Source organism: Thamnophis sirtalis, unplaced genomic scaffold (genome assembly GCF_051295495.1).
Source record: "Thamnophis sirtalis isolate CommonGarterSnake01/CBP01778 unplaced genomic scaffold, rThaSir2_p1.2 scaffold_6, whole genome shotgun sequence".
Classification (NCBI taxonomy): domain Eukaryota; kingdom Metazoa; phylum Chordata; class Lepidosauria; order Squamata; family Natricidae; genus Thamnophis; species Thamnophis sirtalis.
This window is the reverse complement of record NW_028261386.1, coordinates 679,419-705,945: the sequence shown is the minus strand read 5'-3', so window position 1 is coordinate 705,945 and position 26,527 is coordinate 679,419. Positions and strand designations below refer to the sequence as shown.

The 26,527-nt window shown below is 43.3% G+C and overlaps 1 protein-coding gene across 1 annotated transcript in view; it reads left to right on the top strand.

The window, feature by feature from the left end:
• Positions 1–26,073, top strand: part of TRIM37 (tripartite motif containing 37) — a 66,041-nt gene extending 39,968 nt beyond the window's left edge. The window contains exons 18-24 of the mRNA XM_087717082.1: positions 5,262–5,456; positions 9,679–9,972; positions 11,550–11,681; positions 14,408–14,588; positions 16,582–16,700; positions 23,128–23,271; positions 25,952–26,073. Coding sequence (XP_087573208.1) covers positions 5,262–5,456; positions 9,679–9,972; positions 11,550–11,681; positions 14,408–14,588; positions 16,582–16,700; positions 23,128–23,271; positions 25,952–26,040 — 1,154 coding nt within the window. The 3' untranslated portion in view covers positions 26,041–26,073. The remainder of the gene's footprint in view (positions 1–5,261; positions 5,457–9,678; positions 9,973–11,549; positions 11,682–14,407; positions 14,589–16,581; positions 16,701–23,127; positions 23,272–25,951) is intronic.
• Positions 26,074–26,527: the final 454 nt, after the last annotated feature.

Genomic DNA, 26,527 nt, shown 5'->3' with positions numbered 1-26,527 from the left:
TATCTCTTCGATTGTTGATTTGAATGTAATTCAGAAACAGATTCTTTATACAGGCAGTCCTGAACTTCCGACCAGAATTGAGCCCAAAATTTATGTTGCTAAGTGAGAAATTTGTTAAGTGAGTTTTGTCCCACTTTACGACTTTTCTTGCCACATTTGTTAAGCGAATCACTGCAGTAGTTAAGTTAGTAACACGGTTGTTAAGTGAATCTGGCTTCCCCAACTGACTTTGCTTGTCAGAAAGTCACAAAAGATGACCCTGAGACTTCGTCACCGCCATAAATGTGAGTCAGTTGACAAGCATCTGGATGTAAATCACATGACCACTAAGATGCTGCAACAATCATCGGTGTGAAAAAATGGTCATGTCACTTTTTTCAGTGACGTTGTAACTTCAAACTGTCTCTAAACAAGCTGTGGTTAAGTCGAGGACTATCTGTATTTGATGAGATTTTTTTAATAATCAGAAAAGGGTTGTTTTTAAAAAAGCACTGCAAGCCAAGTAAAATTATGCTGAAAATGTGGGTATATAGGACAGATTTGCCAGGTATACTATGGGCAGCAGAGAATAGCATTCGTACTTTGATATTATAGTTCCGTTTATAACTGTCAAAATCCTTTTGTCACTTAGATAACAATCACTGGCATATGGCAGGCAAATTATACCTCTGACAGAATTTCTTGTGAGCTTGGAAAATTAATTTGTATTTAGCTGATTAATACCACCTCCCTTTACAACAGTAGAAATGGAGACAGGAAGTCTCCGAGCAAAGTGATTGAATGCATTATTTAGGTTTTTAAATGTTTGATGTTGGTGAAATCCTCAGTTAATAGTCTCTGTAGCCCACTCATGTGAAAGGATCTCCCATTCTGTTCCTTTCTTGTTCTTAATCACCTGTTTTTAGGGAGCTTTAAAATGGGAATTTGACTTCCCAGTTAAATTAATCCATTATAAAATTAATTCTAGGCTACTTATCAACAGGGGTAATACTACCCAACTTTTCCTCTTCCTTTTTAAAGAAAGCTCATAATAAGGGAGACAAGAGACCACCTAACTAACAATTTAAATATAGTTTAACAATGTAAACAATACTTTTATTGCTTTAAGTGTTTTTTAAGCCAAGGTGGTGCAGTGGTTAGAGTGCAGTACTGCAGGCTACTTCAGCTGACTGCTAGCTGCAGTTTGGCCGTTCAAATCTCACCGGCTCAAGGTTTACTCAGCCTTCCATCCTTCCGAGGTGGGTAAAATGAGGACCCAGATTGTTGGGGGCAATGTGCTGACTCTGTAAACCGCTTAGAGAGGGGTGTAAATCTAAGCTTATTTTTTGAAGAGCCGAGGTGGTGCAGTGGTTAGGGTGCAGTACTGCAGGCCACTTCAGCTGACTGTTATCTGCAGTTCAGCGGTTCAAATCTCACCGGCTCAAGGTTGACTCAGCCTTCCATCCTTCCGAGGTGGGTGAAATGAGGACCCAGATTGTGGGGGCAATATGCTGACTCTGTAAACTGCTTAGAGAGGGCTGAAAGCCCTATGAAGCGGTATATAAGTCTAACTGCTATTGCTATTGCTATTAATAGTTGTGAGGGGATGGTTGATTTTGTATTGGCTTCTGGATTTTTAACTTTGTTCCTGGATCTTCCTCAACATTATTTAATGACAGAATAACAGACTTGGAAGGTACCACGGAGGTCTTTTAGTCAAACCCCCTGCTCAGGCAGGAAAACCCTATATCATTTCAGACAAATGGTTGTCCAGTCTCTTCTTAAAAACTTCCAGTGTTAGAACATCCACAACTTCTGAAGGAAAGATGGTTTGATAGTCTGGTTTCAGCTATTCACTGATTGATACAGATTTCTTTATATCTTCATTTTTAAAGATGTTTAAATTGATCGTCCGTCAACAGGGAAAGGGTTCTTGTCTTTTCATTCTCCAAAGTTGGTGGAGCCAGCGGTCATGCATGCATGGGTTAACTCAGTCAGTAACCAATAGAACTGAATCTACCAAAGTGATGTCATCACCTCTGAGGAGCATGCTCCCGCTTTTTTAGACTCAGTTCGATTGGAACTGGCTGTGCTAATCGCTTTCTCCTCAGCTAATACTTAATAATTGATTACTTTAATTGGATTTCACTCAAACAAAGAAAGAAAATCACTTCTCTAAATTGGACTCTGAATTGGGCTCCTGTTAGGACTCGCAATAGCCCCTGGAGGCTGGAGAGTGTTTGCCACGTTTCGTTCGAGGCTTGCCTTTAAATTGCCTCCGGGCTTCTGAGGCTTCCTCATTCAGCAGCGCTACCTGCAATAGCCCAGGTACCTGCCCAGGTGCCTGTCTCGATACACGACACCAGGCGCGGAAGGGATGGACTTACTAAGGTACAGGTGGCCTCGCGGTCTCCTGTACGCCTTCCTTCCCTTTCCCCTAATACAGAGGGTGATTCGGAAAGTGATAGAGGAAGAGGCCGAGCTCATCCTAATCGCCCCCTATTAGCCGCACCATCCATGGTATGCGGACCTGATCAATCTTTCTGTGGAACCCCAGTGGCATCTACCAATGATTCCATCCCTCCTTCATCAGGGCTCCATTCACCACCCCGACCTGCGCTGGCTATGCCTATCCGCTTGGAGGCTGAGTGGGCGGTCCTGAGGGCGGATAACCTTTCCGAGACTGTAATCCATACCATTCAGGCCTCCCCCCGCCCAGCTACCAACAGGATATACGAATCTACATGGCAGACCTTCGTAGCTTGGTGCCTGGCTCGAGGGGAGGTTCCGCTGAAGGCTGCGGTATCCCAGCTTCTGGACTTTTTACAACAGGGTCTTGATAAGGGACTATCTCCAAATACCTGGTGGCAGCAGGTGGCGGCTCTCTCCTCAGTTCTCTCTCTTCACCGAGATGAGCCCCTCTCATTGCACCCTCAGGTCCGCAGATTCCTTAAGGGGGCATCCAATCTCTGCCCTCCTGTCATGCACCGATTCCCCTCCTGGGATCTGACCAAGGTCCTCGACTTCCTTACTGAACCGCCCTTTGAACACCTCAGGTCGGCAACCTTGCATCACCTCACGCTCAAGACTGCCTTTCTGGTGGCCATAACATCTGCACAGAGGGTTCCAGAGCTGGCGGCCCTTTCCATCTGGTCTGACCTGTGTGTGTTCCACCCAGACCGGGTGCTCCTTCGCATCGACCCCACTTTTGTCCCGAAAGTGAATTCAGCATTCCATCACTCTCTGGATCTCACTCTTCCAAATTTCTGTCTTGCTCCATCTCACAGTCTGGAGCACAAATGGCACAAGCTAGGCATCAGGCATGCTCTTAAAACCTACATCGCCAAGACGGCAGTCTTCAGACGCAGCGAAGCCCTCTTTGTCTCTTTCCACCTTACCAACAAGGGGCTGAAAGCTTCTCCATCCATGATTGGACGATGAATCAGGTCTGCCATTGCTCAAACTTACATCACGCATCATCTCCCTCCTCCACCCAACATTACGGCTCATTCCACGCGCAGCGCAGCTACGTCAGCGGCGTGGACGCGGCAGGCCTCGGTGGAAGTGATCTGCAAGGCAGCCACCTGGTCTACTCCTAATTGTTTATACGGCATTACAAGGTGGATCGCTATGCATCGGCAGATGCAGCTTTCGGATGGCGAGTCCTCCAATGGGTTCTCCCTTCTTCTAGCTCCTAGGCCAGTCTCATGCCCTCCCAGGGACACACCAGCTTTGATACATCCCATGCATGACCGATTCCCCTCCTGGGATCTCCACCAACTTTGGAGAATGGGGCGTCGGTTCTTACCTGATACGCCCCTTCTCTGGGCAGGTGGAGACAGCGGTCATCCCCACCCTTGGGATCCTGGCCTACCTCGCAAGGGTGATCTGGGCGCATGTTGTGTAGTCACTGGACAGGAAGCGATTGTTCACCGCACAGCAGTCTACTTATCTCCTTCATCAAGAAAAGCGGGAGCATACTCCTCAAAGGCGATGACATCACTTTGGTAGACTCAGTTCTATTGGTTACTGATTGAGTTAACCCATGCATGCATGAACGCTGTCTCCACCTGCCCAGAGAAGGGGCGAATCAGGTAAAAACCAACGCCCCATTCTTGTGATGGCACATATCCCACATTAAGCATCATTTGTTGATCTATCCATATCTAGCACCCCTGTTCTGGATTGCTAGAAAATCAGATTAACCAATCTTCATGTTTTGTAATTGTTGGGTATATAGATTCTACTTCCTCAATACATTAAGTTTCTAAATGTATAAAGAAACAAATATTCTGTCCTGCATTTCTGTCTTCAGAAGTACAAGATTTTGAGACCATGTTAGCAATAGCAGTAGCACTTAGATTAACAGATTAACAGAGTTGGAAGGGAGCTTGCAGGTCATCTAGTCCAACCCCCTGCCCAAGCAGAAGACCCTACATCTGCCTCTATCTAGGATCAAACTTACAACCTTTTAGTTGTGAGGCGAGAGCTCCACCTCTAGGCCACAGAGATGATGATGATGATGAATAATACAATAGCAGAGTTGGAAGGGACCTTGGAGGTCTTCTAGTCCAACCCCCTGTCTAGGCAGGAAACCCTATACCGTTTCAGACAAATGGTTATCCAACATCTTCTTAAAGACTTCCAGTGTTGGGGCATTCACAACTTCTGGAGGCAACTTCTGTTCCATTGATTAATTGTTCTAACTGTCAGGAAATTTCTCCTCAGTTCTAAGTTGCTTCTCTCCCTGATTAGTTTTGTATATACCGCTTCACAGTCCATTACAGCCCTCTCTAAGCGGTTTACAGAGTCAGCATATTGCCCCCCATAACAATCTGGGTCCTCATTTTACCCACCTCAGAAGGATGGAAGGCTGAGTCAGCCTTGAGCCTGGTGAGATTCAACCTGCTGGAAGCCAGTGATCAGCAGAAGTAGCCTGCAGTACTGCATTCTAACCACTGTGCAACTGTGGCGCTAGGCTATTTTGTGAGAGAAAAAATGTCAGGTTTCTCCACAAAGTACCCTAATAAGTAATTTTCTTATTTCTCTATGGGTCTGTTTTAGGTACAGGTTTGCTAGTGTTAACAGTTCATTTCACTGTTATTGGCAATGCTAATAAGATTATCCAAATTTAGCTGACATCTAAGAACTACTGAGTGTCTAAAATCATTGCAAACTACTACTCATCTCTCTTTTTCCTCCTCCTCCTCCTCCTCCTCCTCCTCCTCCTCCTCCTCCTCCTCCTCCTCCTCCTCCTCCTCCTCCTCCTCCTCCTCCTCTAGGTGGGAGCCATGCATACCGCACAACAGCCAGCCATTTGTCAAGGCGAGGAAGTGCCCTCACTTCTGCCAGTAGCAGCTTGCTTGATATAGATCCCTTGATATTAATACATTTGCTGGACCTGAAAGACAGAAATGGGATGGAAAACCTGTGGGGTCTACAGCCACGCCCACCTGCCTCACTTTTGCAGAACAGAGGTGAGTAGGGAAAATGAGGGGACAGAAAGCTTTATGAAGAAGCTTTCACCCTTTCTAGGGTGAGACTAAAAATTAGACCCATCGTTTCTCACTTTGGGAATCTCCCTCAAAGGGGCTGGTTTCCTTGACAATTATTGTTAAGATGTGATTCGTGACAATATTTTAACAACTATGCAGTTTTGGCAATATCACCATAGGGATCCTGTACATTCTTTTAGCCTAGCAGAGTTTTTACTTTTGATTTTAATTAACTTGATTGAGACATAAATTGTGCCTTAAAACAGCCTTCCTCAACCATTCCTGGTTGGTCCAGCTCTGGGGAGAGGTTTGGGGTGGGGAAGAGGGGATGGTTTTATGCTACGGGCATAAAACGCACTTCTTCATTTGTGTGAGCGGCATGTGAGGGCCCCATCACTTGTGCGTGTGGGGCTGCAAGTGCCGGTGCCAAATAGGCCATTAGTGGGTCGCAGCCCACAGGTTAGGAACCCCAACCTTAAAAGGTTGCTGCTTCTTGTTCTTAGGAAAGGGCAAGGAAATTGTAGGTCATTGCTAGCCTTTCTCTCTCAGGTTTTTGTCTTCTTCCAATCTCCTCTAAAAATCATCCCTCATAAACCCTCCTCACACATCACTTCTCTTCCTCCTTCACCTTTTCCTTCACCTTCCTTCCTCCCTCCCTCCCTCCCTCCCTCCCTTCCTTCCTTCCTTCCTTCCTCCTCCTCCGTGGTAGGGTATCTTTGATGTTGTATCTCCGTCTTCTGGATCTGCCTTGTGTTCTTTGACCTGGAAATCACAGATCTGAAACATTATTTTCATATTACTTAGGATTAGGTTGGCAGTGGCACTTGACGAATGAAAAATATCTGGGGTGGTATGAATGAACTTTGGGATTTATTGATAAATAAGTTTGAATGAATTTGCTTACCTTTTAAAATGTCAGCCCCTCCCATCTTTTTTAAGTAGCCCATTTAACGGGGGAAAAAAGCTGTGGTTTCTCTTTTTTAAATACAAGCAGGTAGTTTTTCATAGCTACCTTCCATTTTTTTAAAAAATGAACATTAGATAGTGGTGAGTATATAAATAATATTGCATGCTACCCTGCCTCCATTGGTTTTCTTTTTCTGGGTCTTGTGGAAGTACTTAGAGTTTAATTAGACATTTAATGTATTACGTACAGACTCTCTGCTTTCTTTGTTTTAACCTCTTTCCCCGTTCTTATTTTATATTTATTTATTTATTCAGTGAATTTATTTACCACCCATCTTGTAGCAAACTGCTTTTATTCCGCTCTCTTGGTGTAACACTATATGCAGCTCCCAGCCCCTAAAAACTCTCTTCTCCTGCAACTCCATCAGCCCTTTGTTTCTAGTTTTATCCATGCCAGAAATAGGAGGGGGGTGGAGGAAAGGAGAGGAGAAAGAGCCAGAAATAGGACTCTTTATAAACAGTTGAATAGATCTTTTTCTTCCCTGTGATATTTTCAGGATCTTCCACAGTAAACTACTTGTCATTTCACATAGAGAAGACTCGGCTGCCTGACTTTTTCCCTTAACCTTTTCATTTCTTTAATACAGGTCTGCCCCTAACAGGAAGCAGGGAAAAATTAGCTAAAGCAAACACTCTGGTTATGCTACTTTTATGCAATTTATTGCAGACTTGTCCTCCAGAGAGGCGCCTTTATGTTTGGTAGAAAAATCCATCTAGTTTTGGTCCATTACTGAAATGCTATTGTGGTGTAATAATATCTCAGGTAATGGGGCTACACGCCATTTGGATACTGCAAGGTAGTTGCATATTACAGTCCAACGTTATAATCTCTAGTGAGCCATTTGAAATTTGATTTTCTTTTAGGGGAGTATTTTTATTATTATTTTTGCTATAAATTAGCTTTTTCTCACTTGGGAGCCTCACAACAGTTAGTGGAACTGCAGTCTCCATGTCCTTACATTCCTGAAGCCCTCCATCATCCTTTTCCTAACTGATCATTTGCAAAGCATTTTGATATTGCTTCATTTAGAATGGAATGGAATTCTTTATTGGCCAAGTGTGATCTGGACACACAAGGAATTTGTCTTTGGTGCATATGGTCTCAATGTAAATAAAAATATGTTCATCAAGGATCATAAGATACAACACTTAGTGATAGTCATAGGATATTAAATAAGCTATCAAATCCCACTAGGAAACTAAATAAAACAATATAAATCGTAAAGATTCAAGCAACAAGATTATAGTCATAGGTAGAACAGGAGATTGGTAATAGGAAGGGTGAGAAGAATAAGAGTAATACAATCTTGGTAATAGTTTGACAGTGGTGTGGGAATCAGTTGTTTAGCAGAGTGATGGCATGGGAGGAAAACTGTCCTTGTGTCTAGTTGTTCTGGGGTGCAATGCCCTATAGCAGTGGTCTCCAACCTTGGCAACTTTAAGACCTGTGGACTTCAACTCTCAGAGTTCCTCAGCCAGCAAAGCTGGCTGAGGAACTCTGGGAGTTGAAGTCCACAAGTCCTAAAGTTGCCAAGGTTGGAGACCACTGCCCTACAGCACCGTTTTGAGGGTAGACGTTGAAACAATTTATGTCCAGGGTTCCAGGGGTCTCTAGATATTTCCACAGCCCTCTTTTTGACTCATGCAGTGTACAGGTCCTCTATGGAAGGCAGGTTGGTAGCCATTGTTTTTTCTAATTTGATTCTAAATACAATTTTAACTTGATACTAAATATACCCAAATAAATTTAATCCATTAAACATTATGGATAAGCAATCAGAGAATAAAGTCTCAACTAGTGTTCAGGTCTGGTATAAGGCTTTGGTTAGCAATACATTGCTAAAAGAAATTATGTACTTAGTACCGGTACTTAGACGTAGCTACGCCTCTGCAGTACAGGGCATTGGGCAACAGTTGCTCTCCAACAATTTGAGATCTCAGTGAATTGCACCTATTGTTTTGCCAGTGGTAGAATAAGTTTTATGGGGTCCTTGGTGCTCTCTGAGCTTGGCTATATCCTTGCAGATGTTTCATTACCCAAATGGAGGTGGTCCTCGACTTACAACAGTTCATTTAGTGACCCTTCCAAGTGACAACGGCACTGAAAAAAAGTGACTTAGGACCATGTTTCACTCTTACGACCGTTACAGCGTTCCCCAGGGTCACGTGATCAGAATTCAGATGCTTGGCAACTGACTTATTTATGACGGTCACAGCATCTCTGGGTCACACAATCCCCTTTTGTGACCATCTGGCAAGCAAAGTCAACGGGGAAGCCAGATTCACTTAACAACCGTGTCACTAACTTAACAACTTCAGAGCTTCAATTAACAATTGGCAAGAAAGGTCGTAAAATGGGGCAATACTCACTTAATAAATGTCTCACTTAGCAACTGAACTTTTGGGCTCAGTTGTGGTGGTAAGTCGAGGATTATCTGCAGGTAACATCATCAGTGCTGAAAGGGAGTTGGGGTTTGCTCTCTGCTTGCCTTATCCATGTTGTTGGTAATATTCTTGGTGACTTCTTGATTAGGGTGTTGTTTATTGTTAACTTGTTTGTCTGAATTGGTAGTTCCTTGACTGGGGTATTGTTTATTGCTTGAACAACATGAATCTTGGTGTTTTGGGGCATCAAGTTTTTAGCCCAATGCCCAACCTTTCTTTATTTCTTTAAATTGAATGTATATGCTATCAACTCATAAAGCATTTGCATGTCTGTTATAAGTTGCCATGGTGAGGAAAGGGGGGGGGAGCGCATTCCACGCATACCTTCAGCTAGAGTCGTATCTCAGCTTACTACAGCTTGTGGGGTGTGCACTTCATTGGAGAATGTGATTTATGACACAAATTGAAGGGAGGGAAGAAACGTGGGCAAAGTTCAGCCATAATTTAAATGAGGTCAGATCTGACTGCAGTGGGGTATTGCCAAAATGGTGTTCCTAATAAATGACTGGATTTCTTTTGGAACTTGGCTTGAGGCTCATGAATTAATTAGGGCATCTTTCAGAAATCTGACATATGCCAACTGCCTTGCTGTTAAGGGATTCTGTACGAATGAGACCTTCCTCCATCTTATCCAAGTTTAGGACTAGCAATGACAGAGTTCTGTGGAAGTTAAACCCTATCACTAAGGCCATAATCCCCTATGGATGCTATCATGAGGTGCCCTTGAAACATTTTTGGAGAGCTTAACCATTCTTCCCCTTTCCTCTCTGTTAACCCTCCTGCTCTTTAACAGAGAAAGACCACCGGAGGCACCAGGCTATGTGGCGTGTCCCACCAGACTTGAAAATGCTGAAGAGGTTGAAGAGTCAGATGGCTGAAGTACGGAGTAAAATGTCTGATGTCAAGAACCAGCTGTCCGAGGTTCGGAGTAGCAACACCAGCTCCTCAGATGGGCAGGCCACGTACGTCTTCCCTGGTGACCAGGGAGCTTTGGCGGCTTGTGGGACAGAAGGCTACAACAAGCTGCAGGAACTTGGGAGGGAGCTGCTGACAAAATCATCCCTCTCTAGCTGCTATATTCGGAATTGTAAGTGGAAAGGGGTTTAGTCATCACTTCTGTAAGAAGGGAGCCATTTACCGACCCTGTTCTGTGCAGACGTGATTATGCCTGCCTTGAAAAAGTGCTGATTTCAAATGAACATAAACTTTTCAATCCCATATACTTTGAGAACAGACAGAGACTGAATGCTGGGAAGATTAAATCTCTGTTAGCCAGAGCATTGATTGCTGATGGCCGTTGCGTTAATGCTGCACTTTTCACATTGACATTTACAGTCGTTCCTTTAGTGACCATTCGATGTTACAGTGGCACTGAAAAAAAGTGAGTTATTGACTGGTTTCCACGGTTACGACCATTGCAGCATCCCCATGGTCACCTGTCAAAATTTGGGTACTTGGCAATTTGCATATATTTATGATACTTGCATTGTCCTGGAGTCATGTGATCACCTTTTGTAACCTTCCCAGCCAACCCAAGCAAAGTCAGTGAGGAAGATGAAGGGATGGATGGATGATAAATAGACAGATAGCTGAGAGATAGATAGATAAATAGCTAGATGATAGATAGATAGATAGATAGATAGATAGATAGATAGATAGATAGATAGATAGATAGATGATAGATAGATAGATAAAGATAAGAGAGCAACAGCATTTAGACTTCTATACCGCTTCATATTATTTTTACTGTCATCTCTAAGCGGTTTTTACAGCTGCTTGCACCCAACAATCTGGGTCCTCATTTTACCGACCTCAGAAGGATGGAAGGCTGAGTCAACCTTGAGCCTTATGAGATTCGATCTGCCAAATTGCCAGCAGTAAGCAGAAGTAGCCTGCAGTACTGCACTCTAACCACTGCACCACAGTGGCTCTTTTTGATAGACAGACAGACAGACAAGAGATAGAGAAAAAGATGGTAGGTAGGTAGGTAGGTAGGTAGGTAGGTAGGTAGGTAGGTAGGTAGGTAGGTAGGTAGGTAGGTAGGTAGGTAGATGATAGATAGATAGATAGATAGATAGATAGATAGATAGATAGATAGATAGATAGATAGATAGATAGATAGATCTTATTAATCTTTTAGTCTGGCCTATCCTTTCAATAAGATATACCCTTCAGTCTTTACATTCTGTTTAGGTTTTGGCTACCAGGTGACATTAAATTGTATTCACCTTCCTGCATTAATTTTTCTGGTTTGTCTTGTCTGTTCCCTGTACTCTGTGCATTTTGTGCGCATGGTATGGGTAGTAAATAATAACATGTAGCAATAACACAGTTTCACAAACTTAGTAAATTCCAGATATGTATACTTTAACTGCTGGAATTCTCATCAATGGCCACATTGGCTCAGGAATTTTGAGAGTTAATTCCCAGGCATTAGGAAGATACTGGGGCTGTGAACCACCAAATTATATATGGGAGCCTCAATTAAGGAAGAAAATGCCCATCTTTGAGCTGAGACAAAATATCTTGTTTTAAAAGTTCTAAAATAATGGTAACGATAAGGGGTGATCTCTCTTTTAAGTCTCAGCCAGGTATACCTTATGTCTCTCTTTTTAAAATGTTATTTGTATTTTTAAAGCTGAATTTTTTTTTTAAATCCTGCAGCCGCAAATAAGAAACACAGTTCAACTAAAGGTGGTCGCTCAGGAGCAGCAGGCAGCCTCTCTTTGCGAAGAGCAATGGATTGTGGGGATGGAAATATTCTTTTGAAGCCAGACTGTCAGCTTTCCTCTGAAGGTATAAACATATTTGTGGAATATGTGTGCATTTGAATGCTATTTTGCTGCTGGTGAGTTTTAGATTCTTGCTCTTCTTTTTTTTTAATAAATGTTTATTTTAAAGACATAAACACATCAACAAAAACAAACACATGGCTTAAAACAACATAGGAACTAGAAGTTCCATCATATATCATAGAGCAGTTCCGTATCGGTTTCTTTACAAGTTAGTGTTTTCCCTCCTGTACGTTTCTATCTTACATTCATGGTCCCCTTATTCGTTATCCATTTTTATGTACAATTCTATATTTATTTATACTTAGCTATTTATATCAACATATCGTTTACCTATATTATGCTTTTTATTCTTACCATCATTTAATTACTCTATCTTAACTTATCTTTACTGACTCCTATCTTATTACTATGTCCTTACTTTCTACTACATCGTTATTTAACATTTCCCTATTTCTTATTTCTGTCCTCTAAACCATTTATACCATTTCCCCCAAATTAAATAATATTCTGATTCCTCCTTTCCTCGTATTTCCTTCGTCAATTTGTCCATCTCGGCACATTCTAAAACCTTTCTTATCACCACCTCTTCTTTTGGCACTACATTGTTCTTCCAATTTGGGGCATACGTTATTCTAGCCGCAGTTATAATATGTAGGATTAGATACAGTATTTCTCTGCTATACCTTTTTGTGGTTATACCTAATAAAAATACTTCCGGCTTCCAGTCTATATGATCCCCCCTTATTTCTTTGAGCCATTTTTAATTTTGGTCCAGAATTTTTTCGCCATCTCGCATGTCCACCACGTATAGTAATAAGTCCTGTATGATTTTTTTGCACTTCCAACACGTTGGTGGTATATTTGGGAACATCTTCACAAGCCTCGCAGGAGGGAGGTGCCATCTATAAAACATCTACTGGTTTTGTATGCTGCCGACATGGTCAGTTTCAAATTTATTTCCCAAAGTTTTCCCCATTTTTCCAGCTCTATATTATAGATTCTTGCTCTTCTATATATGGGTTTTTCCTGTGGTTGCTGTTAGAGCAGTTACAATAGAACATAAAGCAAAACACCTATGATTGCAGGATGAAATGCCCACAGAATTATTTAAAGTTGGAGAAGAGCCAACAGCTTTTTGTCAAACACAGGTAGTCCTCAACTTACGATCACAATTGAGCCCAAAATCTCTGTTGCTAAATGAGAAATTTTGCTAAGCCCCATTTTACCACTTTTCATTTTGCCACATTCGTTAAACGAATCGCTGCAGTTGTTAATTTAGTCACCGGGTTGTTAAGTGAATCTGGATTCCCTGCTGACTTGGCTTGTTGAAACATCGCAGAAGGGGATCACGTGACCCAGGGGGAACACTGCAACTGTCATAAATACGAGTTGGTTGCCAAGTTTCTGAATGCTGATCAGATTACTATGGGGATGCTGCAATGGTCATAAGTGTGGAAAATAGTCGTAAGTCACTTATTTCAGTGTCATTGTAACTTCAAACGGTCATAAGCGAACTGTTGTAAGTCGAGGATTACCTGTGGTGAGCAAAAAGGCTGTATGGTTCAGAGATTGAAAAAAGATTAGTTTACAGTGTGTACATATAAAGGGAAAAAATATTCAGATGTTGCCCACCCATCCAATGATACACCATTACAGATAGTCCTTGTCTTACCACCATTAGTTAGTGACTGAAGTTATAACAGCACTGAAAAAGTGACTTTTTCACACTTACAACCGTCGCAGGATCCCCTTAGTAGAAGGATCAAAATTAGGGGACTTGGGAACCTAATTCATATTTATGGTGGTTGCAGCGTCCCGAGATCATGTGATCACCTTCTGAAAAGCAAAATCAACCGGAGAAGCCAGATTTGCTTAATGACTGCAAGAGTCATTTAACAACTGCAATGATTTGCTTAAGAACTGAGGCAGAAAAGGTCGTAAAATGGGTCAAAGGTCACGGTGGCGTACTGGTTAGAGTGCAGTAATGCAGGCTAATTTTGCTGATCACCGGCTGCCAGCAGTTTGGCAGATCGAATCTCATCAGGCTCAAGGTTGACTCAGCCTTCCATCCTTCTGAGGTGGGTAAAATGAGCACCCGGATTGTTGGGGGCAAGAGGCTGACTTTGTAAAAACTGCTTAGAGAGATCTGTAAGAGTACTGTGAAGCAGTATATAAGTACTATTGTTATTGTTCTCTTCCTTCTTTCCTCCCCCACCCCTTCCTCTCTGGTAGCGCAGTGCTTAAAATGCAGTATTGCAGGCTAACTTCTGCCCACAGCCAGGAAGTTTGATCCTGACTGACTCAAGGTTGACTCACCCTTCTGTCCTTCCGAAGTGGGTAAAATGAGGACCCAGATTGTTGGGCGAAATGGGCTGATTCTGTAAACCGCTTAGAGAGGGCTGTAGAGCACTGTGAAGTGGTATATACAAGTCTAAGTGCTATTGCTGTTAACAATTGCCTTTGTTTAGAAGTGAAAATTTTGGGCTCAGTTAAGGTAAACTGAGGACTAATCTGCATTTATGCTGCACATGGCTTTCCATGTTGTTGCTGACAGATCTGATAGAATTAAACTTAACTTGCGTCTGAAACCAACAGGGATGGAAAACAAAATCCTGCCTTTTCCCAGGTACGACTTGCTTGTGGCAGATATGTATAATGTATTAGATGTGTATTCTTTCAAGATTGGAAGAAGCATCATGAGAACCCTTTCTTGTTTTTTTCCCCCAGGTTGCCTAGGAAACTCGAAGCCCAGCAGTCGGCGTGCCTCCCCGAGATCTTTGGCTTGTGCTTCAGACCCCCTGGCTAATTCTGAAGAGAGAATATGTGAGGTTTCCGATTCCAATGTTGGTGCTTCTGCTTTAAATGGCATAGCTGCTGGGGAAAAGGCCAGGAAAGGAATAGCGGTGGGGTAAGTTTGGTGTGACTGGGAAAAGAACATACGGGTAGTCCTCGGCTTTACAACCACAATTGAGCCCAACATTTTTGTTCCTAAGTGAAACATTTTTTAAGAGAACTTCGCCCCATGTTACGACCTTTTGTGCCATATTTGTTAAGAGAATCACTGGAGTTGTTGAGCAATATGGTTATTAAATGAATCTGGCTTCCCCATTGACTTGGCAGGTTGCAAGGGGGGATCGGGTGATCCCGAGACACTGCAATTGTCATAAGTACGAGTCAGTTCTAAACTCCTTAATTTTGATCACATGACCACAACAGTGGTTGGTTCTGGGTGATATGGCCCGGTACGGCCGTATCAGTAGTAGCCGGGAGCAGCGGCCACCATAGCGGTATGGTGGCTCGTTTGGCCCATCCGCCCACCTGCGTTCCATGGCTGTTTATAACGCGACTGGCCAATTGCGCACAAGCACATAGCATGCAGCGCCTGCGCGACCTCCGCCGAGCAGCTGGGTGTCGCAGGGCAGTGCCGTGCACATGTATGTGCAGTGCGTGTGCCCAACTAGGATGCCCGGTCCCATGCATGACGTACTGGTTGCAACGGGATCCGGAACCCACCACTAGACCACAGAGATGCTGCAACAGTCATGTGTGAAAAACAGTCCTCAGTCACTTTCTTCAGTGCCGTTGTAACTTTGAACGGTCATTAAATGAACTGTTGTAAGTCGAGGACCACCTGTACATACAATCACGGGGTTTGAAGGGACCTTGGAGGTCTTCAAGTCCAACCCGCTGTGACAGGCGGGAATTATTATACCGTTCCAGAGAAAAAGGTTAACCACCAGGCTGTCCCTCTCCTTAAGAGCTCTCACAGGAAAATTACCCTTTGTTTACTCTTCCACTTATGTAAAGCTTCCCCTTCATGGTTCTTGTCCTTTGGTGCTACAGAGAGTAAACATACAGCCAAATCTTCCCCTTTGACAGTCTTTCAAATGTGGGTGCTCCAACACTGGAGGTTTTTAAGAAGAGACTGGACAATCACTTGTCTGAAATGGTATAGGGTCTCCTGCTTTGAGCAGGGGGTTGGACTAGAAGACCTCTAAGTTCCCTTCCAGCTCTTGCTTTCCTGTTCAATGTTGGAAAGCTGCTGTTGTGTCTCCTTTAGCCTTCTCTTCTTTCATCCTGCCTTCTTGTATCTTCGTTTGGGAGTGCATCTCATTTCCACTTGTTTTCTACCTTTACAAATGCTTATACTGTGCCAGGATAAGAAATGTAACATTTCTAGAGTTCTTCATTATTGCTTCTGCTGTTTCCAATTTAAAAGGCGGCCTCTAATTTCCGGTAGAAACCTGAAAATATGGCAAGTCTGAAACTCACTTTTAAGATTAAGATCACCTTTTTTTTTTAGTGAATTGGTGAATCACTCACCCGGTTTCCACACTCTGCTCCAGATACACTAAATTAGTCTAGCTGCCCCAGCTTTGTAGCGGTCATTCAGTTATGGCTGCCGTCCCCGCTGCCGGTTTGAAGGGTTTTTCTCCAACTTCCCGAAGAACTGCCAGTTCCTCTAGGTCATCCGAGCTGTCCCTTCTTCTCCCCTGTCCCTCCAGGACAGGTTTCAGTCCGAAGACTTCCCGACAGCGGTTTGTCCGGCTGGATTTCCGGGAGGCTTAGCAGAGCCTGCTTTTTTCCAGCCAGTCTCGCCGCAACGCTTCTGGCTTCTCCGTACCTCACTTTTAAATGCTTGGCCATTGCATTGTTTCACTCTCAGAAGAACTTCCTTCCCTGTTTCCATTTGTATCTACCAAGGTTACTTTCGTAAAGTGTAGCATGAAATAGTTTACCATTTTAATTCGAAAGAGGATATGATTGTGGCCTTGCAGGGGAAAAAAACCTATTTTTCAAATCAACACTGAAATCTGTTAAAGGACAAAAATGGAAATATTTTAGGCTTTGGGGCTGGGTTTTTCTTTCTTTTAACCAACCTGCCTCTCCTCTTTTGTTAGGCCTAATTCAAATCGATGTCGTCTGGAAGCGACCGAGGCAAATGATTTGGAAAACAGCTCTGAAGCCAGAGAGCACCAAGTAGTCCCCTCTGAAGGGGCTTCAGCAGATCTGGAGGAAGGTAAGGCCGAGTTCAGGGTTTCAGAGAAAAACTAGAGATATCCAGGTGTCTTCCTGTTAACCCACATTCAAGGGTTACAACACTGAGAGGCTGCTGGAGCTAAAGGTAGATCCACAACTTAAATACTGGTATTCTGACCCAGCTCCCCAAACACGGCAAACCCTCTGAAGTTAATTCAAAGATTCCTTTATTAGGAGCGCCAGCAGCCCCGGCAAAAAGTTTATCTTGCAGGCTAACAAGCCTGTCTGGCCGGAAGATAAATAGTTGCCTGCCACATCCCCCTGCCTTTTATCCCCAGAGCTAGGGTGGGGCTTCGCTAGCAGCGGTGGCTCTTCCATCCCAAGGACCGGCCCATAGATTTCCACTGCTCTCCTCTCCTCTGCCTTCTGTGCATCCGCATATCAGGCACAGGACCCAGCTGTTCCTCCTCTTCCTCATCAGCCACCTTCAGACCGGGAGCTGTTGACTCTCCATCTGAGGGCTGACGGCCGGCCCAGGCTCTGCCTCTGTCTCTCTCTCTCTCTCTCTCTGCCAGCTCCATTCCTTCTTCCCCCTCGGAGCTCTCAGGTTGCCTTGATGCTGACCCAGTAGCTAAGAGTCTGAATTTTGACCATTCGACCATGAGGATGCTAAAATGGCCATGTGAAAAATGTTTTAGAAGTCATTTTTTTCATTGATGTCGTAACTTTGAACGGTCAGTAATTGAACTGTTGTAACTCAAGGACTAGCTGTACAGTAATCAATGAGCATTTCTTTGTGATGAAGGGTTTGGTAAAATGTTCAATGGCATCTTTAAAAAGTGGTTTAAAATGTTCCTGGAAGCCGAGGCTCGCGTTGCTGTCTTTGGTTTGGAAGTCTCTTCCTCTCCCGTTTACAACTCCTGAAATTTCCTTCCGCCTCCCCACTCGTCGGAGTCTCCGTAAAGGATGAGTTGCTGTTGAAAGTTGGACTAAGACCCTGGCATCCATTATTACCTGCCGGAGAGCACCTGGTGAAGGTGTTGCAGGAGGCGCGTCTGACCTCAGGCTGATTGTTCCTTCTTAGTCCCTGTGCTTTAAGCACTGCGGTTAGCAGTTGCCGCTTGACTGCTGGAAAAGGAAGAAAAGGGATTTCTTTTTTTTACCGTTGCATTGTGGAAAACCCCAGGAAGCTCTTTGCTGCTTGCTCTCTTTTCAGAGAGGGGAATCTGAAGTAAGAGACCCTGTTTGATTTGCCATTTTGTAGCCATGGAGACGAGAAGGTTGGCAGTTCCCTTACTACAGAAGGACAAAGGAATTGGGAGCTTGTGCTCTGAGATGGGGAAATCTCACCGCACTATTGAAGCTTGCTTTTGAGGGAGGAAGCAAAGCCCATTTTAGTGGATTATTTCATTCAGTAAACAACCTCTAGCATCTTGGCATAGCAACAACAAGTGATAATAATTGTTGTTGTTTTTTGGAGGGACATTTGTCTCATTTGGAGAAGCTGCTTAATGCAAACTTGGTTCCAGACGCTTCAGTTCTTCTTTGACTGCTAAATAAGGAGCAATTTATTTGGAGCTTTTATCAAAGAGTACTTTGCTGATCTGCTGTTGATAAATGACATAAAGTGCTGGATTTTAGTTGCCAGCTGTGTAAAGCACCTTAAATAGCAAAAGCGAGGAGGATCATTAGGTGGATTAACAGAAATAAGAGGGAAAAACAGATTAAGTTGATTTTTAGTGTCAACACAGCATGTGGCTGACAACCAGTTCTAAATATGGGAACTTCTAAGTTTTGTTGATTCCAGGGCATAAGAGAACGAGGTTGTCAGTAATATGCTAGAAAGTTTTAACATAGGGAGGAATATGGATAGAGCAGGGGTGTCAAACTCAATTTCATTGAGGACCACATCAGGGTTGTGTTTGACCTTGGCGTGGCCAGGGGGGGTTTGCCCAGGGGGAGCATTGCCAGCTCGACATCCATTGCTCTTCGCGAAGATTGGTGGGGCTGGCAGAGGGTTGCCCCGAGCTCCATTTTCATTGGCAGAGGACTGCCGGAGGCCATCCCAGCCAAAAACAGAGCCAGAGCCGTACTCCATTTTTGCTAGCAGAGGTGCCGTGGGCCGGTCCTTCGCTGTTTCCAGGGCAGCTCAGTGGTCCAGTTCTAAGCACCCCATGGGCCGGATGCGGCCCGCAGGCCTTGAGCTTGACATCCATGGGATAGAGCATCATCTATGCTTGGATAGTGAGTCACTGTTGTTACGTTTATAGTTTCCATTTAAGATTTTCTCATAGAACTTTGCAGCTAATGTAGAGAATATTTAGAAATTAAACCAAAATATTGGATTTCCCTTTCAAGTTCCCTCTGCTTAAATGCAGTAGAGTATGTGTATCTACTGATTATTCTTTTTTAATCAGGGAAGAAGGGACTTTAAATATTTATTAATATTATTTCCTTCCTCCTGAAATAACTATGGATAACTGCACATATCATTAGTAAAATATTCATAAAAGGAAAAATAAGAACTGGAACCCTCTTCCTCCTTTAAGGCTTAAAAAAATTCTTCCAAGAAATGTTTCGCATATTTCGTTCATGATTTGATGTATTATATCTGGAGAAATATATCCAAATTGAAAACCAGTGTGACGTTCAAAATGTAGCTAATAAAAAAAATGCAGTTGTCATAATGTAAAACCTTGATCAGGAGATATCTAAAGTCTGAATTTCTCTAGGATGCCAAATGTGTTGATGACTAATCTTGAGGCCCGTGGAAAATATGAGAGATGGTATTATCATGATTTGATCAGCAGTTTTGTGAAATATATCGAATCAATTTCATGATTCTGGCTGGAATATTTTTTCAAAAGATAGACTGTGGATCCTGTAGAATGATGCTGATGAACTGAAAGCCTTCGTTTCTCTTTCTTATTTCTCTGGAATGAATTGGTGGTGGCAGCAAATTTAATTGGTTCTCTCCTGGAGTTTCAAGGAAGGAACAACTGGCTTGTGGCAAGAGTTGTGTTGGTACAGTGGTTATAATGCAGTATTCCAGGCTAATTCTGCCGACTGCCAGGAGTTCGATCCTTACCTGCTCAAGGTTGACTCAGCCTTCTGTCCCCCCGAGGTCAGTAAAATGAGGACCCAGATTGTTGGGGGCAAGAGGCTGACTCTGTAAAACTGCTTAGAGAGGACTATAAAGCAGCAGTCACCAACTGGTGGACCTCAGAAAAATCTTTGCATTTTTGCATTTTTTTATATTGCACTACATCAGGGATCCTTAAACTATGGCCCCTGGGCCAGATACAGCGTACCGAAGCAATTATTCCCACTTGCTGACGGGATGGGGTCCTTCAGGCACTCAGCTTGGTTGCCTGTTTAGTAGTTCCAGCCCTTCCCACCCTCCCTCCCTGGGAGTCCAGGCACTTCAGTGAGTAGTGTGCGAAACTTCGGCCGGGCTCCTCGAAAGATAAGAGTTTGCAGAGCCCATCTACGGCCGGGCTGGCTACAAGACAAACATTCATTCTTGGCCGTATTTGAGATTCCTAACTTCAATGGACAGCAAACCTAGGGTTGATCCCGGGCACGTCTCTCCGCTAGCAGGTGGCCAAGACCCCATCCCGTCACTAATTCTTTTTTTTTTTTGTTAGTAATCAAAGATTCTTTTATTACATTTTCATTTTCCTTTATACAATCACTTAAATACTGTGCAGTTAAAAAAAAAGAAGAATAAACAACTCATAACACTTCTATCCTACATACACCCTTCCTTCTACCCCTCCAACTTTCATTTCTCCCTTCCAACAATCCCCTCTTCTACTTCCCCTCCCCCTCAGCCATTCCTTTCTCCCCTTCCCACCATCTCACCCTCCTTACATTCCCTTCTCACTCACTCTTAATTCCCCCCTCTTCTTTCCCTCTACACCTCGCGTCGGTGTATTTCTAGTATTCATTGGTCTATTTGTTTTGTACTAAAACAAAAGAAAAATAAAAGGAAAAGAAAGAAGAAAAGAAAAAAAGAAAAAGAAAAAGCAACAGTATCCAAGTGCATTCATTGTTACTTCGACCCTCCCCCCCACCCACCCCCTGAACCCCCCTCCCTGACCCCCTTCCGACTTCCCAGGTCCCATTCCCGGCATCGTTCTTTATCAAGCAAAGTCTGGAGTATATTGAAACCAAATAGATTAGAAGTTACAAAATAATAAAAAATAATAAAAAATAAAGAACAAAAAAGAAAAGAATAATAAAAAGAAAAAAAAAGGAGGGGGGGTAACCCCCCCCAAGAAAGAGAAGTCAATATACTCTCTAACATTAAACTCAGCTTCTCATTATTTTTTAAATTTTAAACAATGTCTTTACCTGCTTCCGCATATAAATTCTATACCTCCCATCCTGCCTTTACCCGTGTCCGCATATATATTTTATCCTCATCCATTGCTCCTCTCATATTTACTCCACCCTTGTGTAGACTCTCCAGATAATCTTTCTTAACCTTGTATTCAAATAACAATTTATACAAAAATCAGCTTACATTCTGGATCAAGATAATCTAATTGAACTTTCACTACCCTTCCATCTACCCCACGCACCCGACTCCATTCATCCCAAACCACAATCCAAGAAAACTATGATCTCCGCTCTCCTCGCCCCAAAGAATAGATCATGCGCAGTTTAAATTAAGATTCAAACAAGTCTTATATAAGTCCCATATAATATATGTCCAAATTCAGCACCGCTTCTTTCAGTCTCAATATCTCTTCATTGGTATACAGCTTTGTCATTTTATACCAGACAGGAGTCCTGAAATTTTATTCAAATTAAAAATTTAAGAAGTATTTTAAAGGTATAGCTGGATCTTTATTCTTTACTCTTCTGTCCTTCCGGAAAGGGAAAGCAACACCCTCCGCCTTGTAGCCACGTGTCCCGCTGCTTATCTTCTCCTTCTCCTTGTCTTTCTCCAAGTCCGGATGAATCAGGAAGTCCCGCCTTCAGGGTTTTGTAGTAAAAATCTCGGGCTTCGCAAACAGAATTGAGACGATATTTTTGGTTCTCAAATGTGACTGTGATACCAGATGGCACTTCCCATTTATATTGTATCTGAGAATCTCTGAGTTTTTCAGTTAAGAAAGTGTAGTCTCTCCTTGCTCTTAATATTTGAGATGGTATTTCTTTAAAAACAATCAAGTCCTGTCCATCGATTCGCAGCCTGTTATTGTAAAACTTCTGTATTATCGCATTTCTGGATTCTCTTGTGGTGAAATATATAATTATGTCCCTCGGAAGCTGTCGTTGTTTTGCTACACACGAGTTCTGGCGATAAATTTTTTGAATCTGCCAATCAAAGTTAAATCCCGGACTTCCCACCGAACGTCTGAAAGCTTCAAAAAAGGTCTGTTTCAAATTCTCCTGTTCCTTTTCACGCAATCCTCTGACTCTTATTGCAAACGCAGTCTTATTGTAATTTATCATAACGAGTTGTTTTTGAGCATTTTCAACTTCCTGTTGTAACGTTTGAATTTTAGATGTCAAATTAGAATTAGTTTTTTCCAAAAGTTCCAATTTGTCCTCCATATCAGAAACATAGCCTGTCATAACAGTCATAACTCTGATCGTATCTTCCCTTGTTTGAGCAATCTTGGCGTCCAGTTTATCATATAAGTCCGATAAAAGTTGTTTAATTTCCTGTCTGAACTCTTTAAGGGTTTCAAAAAGAAATTCTTGCGTTAAGAGATCTCCAGTGGAGGGCGTCACTAATTCATATTAGTGGTCCACGGGATTTAAAATTATGAATTTAGTAGTCCCTGAGGTCCGAAAGATTGGTGACCCCTGCTATAAAGCACTGTGAAGCAGTATATAAATCTTAAGTGCTAGTGCCAATGCTAAGAGGGCCTGGAAAACTGCTAAGGAAAGTAGCCAGACGAACATTGCCAGTGTCTGTCCATGTACACACTCCATTGCAGTTACAGGTAGTCCTTGAATTGCAATACACAATTCGGTTGCAAAACGGTTGTTAAGTGAGTTTTGCCCCATTTTACAATCATTTTTTTGCCACCACTGTTTAGTGAATCCCTGCGGTGGTTAAGTTAGTGATACTGTTGTTGAGTGAATCTGGTTTCCGCGTAGACTTTTGCTTGTTGGATTGCCGCAAGAGAGGATCACATGACTCCGGGACACTCCGTCCGTCATAAATATAATGCCAGTTTCCAAGGACTTTGAACGTGTGACCGTGGGGATGCTGCAAAAAACAGTCATAAATCACTTTTTTCAGTGCCGTTGTGATATCCAAGGGTCACTAAATGAAATAAGTCAAGGACTACCTGTGCGTGTTTTCCAGAGGTGTGTTTGCCTTGTCTACTACTAGGAAGCCTTTCCATAGATCCCAGAGAAGTAAGGAGAGCTGTTAGCCTTTTTGTCTTTGAGGGTAATGTGTGAGTGCTGAGCAGCCGGTTTTCTTTCTTTCTGGGGTGCAGCTAGACTTCACCTCTTGCCAGGCATGAGCAGCGACAGCGACATCGAGTGTGACACCGAAAACGACGAACAGGAAGAGGCCGAGACTGCCTGCGCCACTCCAGAGATCTACAACCAACCTTTCCAGATGCAGCCTTCAAACGATGGTAAGAGGGTTCCTTGGTGAAGACCACTTGCCTTGGAAAATACCGCATTTTTCGGAATATAAGACGCACCGGAATATAAGACGCACCAAGGTTTTGAAGAGGAAAATTAAAAAAGAAAAGTTTTTGCACTCTGCAAACCACCCCCCCAAAACAGCCCATATTTTGCAAAAACTGGCCCATTTTTTTTCCAAAAAAGGGGCATGAATAGCCCTTAGGAGGCTTGTAGAGTGCTCTGGGGGGAGGGGGGCAAAAATGAGCCAAAATAGCCCGTTTTTCATGAAAACGACCTTGTTTTTTGTCAACAAAAAAAGGGCATGGATAGCCTTTAGGAAGCTTATAGAATGCTGCTGGGGCTGGGGGGGGGTCAAAAATGGGGAATTTTTTACTCATTTCTACCCTCCCCAGCCTCCAGGAGCTCTCTGAAAGCCTTCTAAAATCTATGCACGGCCATTTTGGTGAAGGGGCGGAGTTTCAGGGGGCAAAAAATGCTGTATTCAGTGTATAAGACGCACCCAGATTTTCACCCTCTTTTTTGAGGGAAAAGGTGCACCTTATATTCTGAAGAATACGGTACTTAGACTTTGAACGTGGTGCTCTTTGCTTTTGATTAGCCTACATTTGCTTCCCTTTCACTGGGTTCCTTTTTTTCTTTCGCTCCTTTCTCTGTCCGTAGCACTTCCTCCTTTCTTGCATTCTCTGTATGACTATTATAACTGCTCCTCCCAACTTTGGCCATGCAGTTCTCTTCTCTAAGCCATGCTCTTACATTGTTCTGAGCCCTGAGAAGCTGATATCTTTGTGCCTCTGAAAAGTCACAAGGCCTTGTCATAAGTCATGAGCCCAAAGTTTCTGCTGCTAAGTGAGGCGTTTGTTAAGTAAGTTTTGCCTCATTTTATGACACCACAGTTGTTAAGAAAATTGTTGCAGCTGTCAAGTTGGTAACACGGTTGTTAAGTGACTCTGGCTTCCCCATTGACTTTGTTTGTCAGGAGGTCACAAAAGGGGGGTCACATGATCAGGGGACGCTGCAACCGTCATAAATACGAGTCAGTTGCCAAGCGTCTTTCGAGTTTTGATCACCTGCCCACGGGGATTCTGCAGTGGTCGTTTGAAAGAAAAATGTCATAAGTCATTTATTTAAGCGCTGTTGTAACTTTGAACCGTCACTAAACGAACTGTGGTAAGTCAAGGGCTACCTGTACAAGTAGGTAAACAAAGCTTTGGGACATCCTGCTACATTGCAGGTAGCTGACACCTCGGCACCACCACACCTGTACAGCATCTTGCTCTCCACCCATTGAGGTAGCAAGCATGAGACGGCAACCCACAGGCTTGTGCTTGATTCTGCCTCGTTGTTGTTGGGTTTTTGTGTAATTTTATTTTCAGTCTCGTTTCCTCAATAATGAAATAGCTGTCCCGTCTTGTTTCCAGATCCAAAACATGACCTGGATATTTATTTCTTAAGCTTCCTGCAACTGGCCTCCTCTCTTTCTCCTTAGATTTGTCTCTTTTTCATTTGGGTGCGTTTTGCTTTCCTTCTATCAAACTTTTCTGCTAATAAGTGACTCTAAAAGCTATTTTCCCTCCATTTACAGCTTCTAAACGTTTCCTAAACTGGACAGTCCTTTTCCTGAGAATCCAATTTGTCGAAAAACAATACTGCGGCAGGCCTTCCCCTTAGTAATGGCAGCTATTGTCATCTTACCTGGAGACAGATTAGTTTGAACCCATTGCTCAGAATCAGGACAAACACCGTATCCCAAAAGTGCTTTTTCAAGAGGCAACTGGACTTTCTTGTTTTTCTTTTGAAGGCCTTTCGCTTCTCCTCCAAGAAGCTTCTTCAGCTCTGACCAGATGGTGGGGAATGGAAGGATTTATATTCTTTGTAGACAGCTGGTCATTTGCATTACTTTTACAGAGTCCTTGAAGCCACTTGGAGGTTTCTGTGTGTCCTCATAGTCACCTGAGTAGTGCAAAAAGGTGTGGTAATCCCGATGACACAGATAAACCTCCAAGAGGCCTCAATGACCTCTAAAAGAATGCAAATGACCAGCTGTCTTCCCCACCATCCAGTCAGAGCTGAGGAAGCTTCTTGGATGAGAAGCGAAACGCCTTCGAAGAAAAACAAGAAAGTCCAGTTGCCTTTTGAAAAAGCACCTTTGGGACAACCATGAGCTGGATGACTGAGAATCTCAATAGACATTTGACAAAAACCTTCGTTAAAGGTTCTTTCAATTAGGAAAACTCATTGACATGTGATTCGAATCAGTCAGGGAACCCATGAGTTTCCAGGTTTGTCCTCCCTCCACTCCCACTAGTGTTCAACCCAGTGGTGAAATTCAAATTTTACTACTGGTTCTGTGGGCGTGGCTTGGTGGGCCTGGCAGGGGAAGGATACCGCAAAATCGCCATTCCCACCCCACTCTGGGGCCAGCCAGAGGTGGCATTTGCCAGTTCTCCAGTCTATTCAAAATGTCCACTACCGGTTCTCCAGAACCAGTCAGAACCTGCTGGATTTCACCCCTGGTTCGGTCCATTGGAGAAAGGGATTCTTGCCATGAGGCGGAATCGACTCAGCAGTACCCACCTGAAAAATCAGGGTCCCCTGGCTCTTTTCTGGGTGCATGGTAGCCCATTGCCGAAAGCTTTTGTCTTCACCATAAACCTTTTGTATTTTCAGCCTCAGAATTATGCTCGCTCTTCCCCGAGGCTGACCAGTTGGGCTCTGAAGATCTGCCCTTTGACACAGGGAAGGACAGCGCCAGGTAATACTGGGCTCTTCCTGCTGGACCAACTAAAATTGGCGCTTTGGAACTAAACCGTTTGCAAAGGGATCTGCCTGCCTACGCGATACCAGCCATTTGCTCCCAGAGCAACTTCATAGCATCTGGAGGTCTGTGTGTTTTTCTCTTGCCTCTTCCTCATCCCTGAAAGCTTCATTGTGTCTGAAGATGGCGTCTGGATCACATAAGCCAATTCCAGGGTAGCTTTGAGAACACCTGCGTTAAGAGTCCTGCCACCCTCCTTCCGCCAAGAACGGTGAGATCATTGCTTCTTCAGATCTGTCCGCCAATGTGTAAGGGTCCGTTCGCACTTCTTTAGATTTCACCTTTTTTTGTTGTTGATCACTCCGATGGATGCGGAGTTCTTTTAAACCGAGAGGTGTAAAAAGTGAGCCATACCACCCTCTCTGTTGTAGGCCTCAGAGGATCCCTCCAGCCAGTGAATTCTAATTTGGAGCCCCCTATTTCCATTT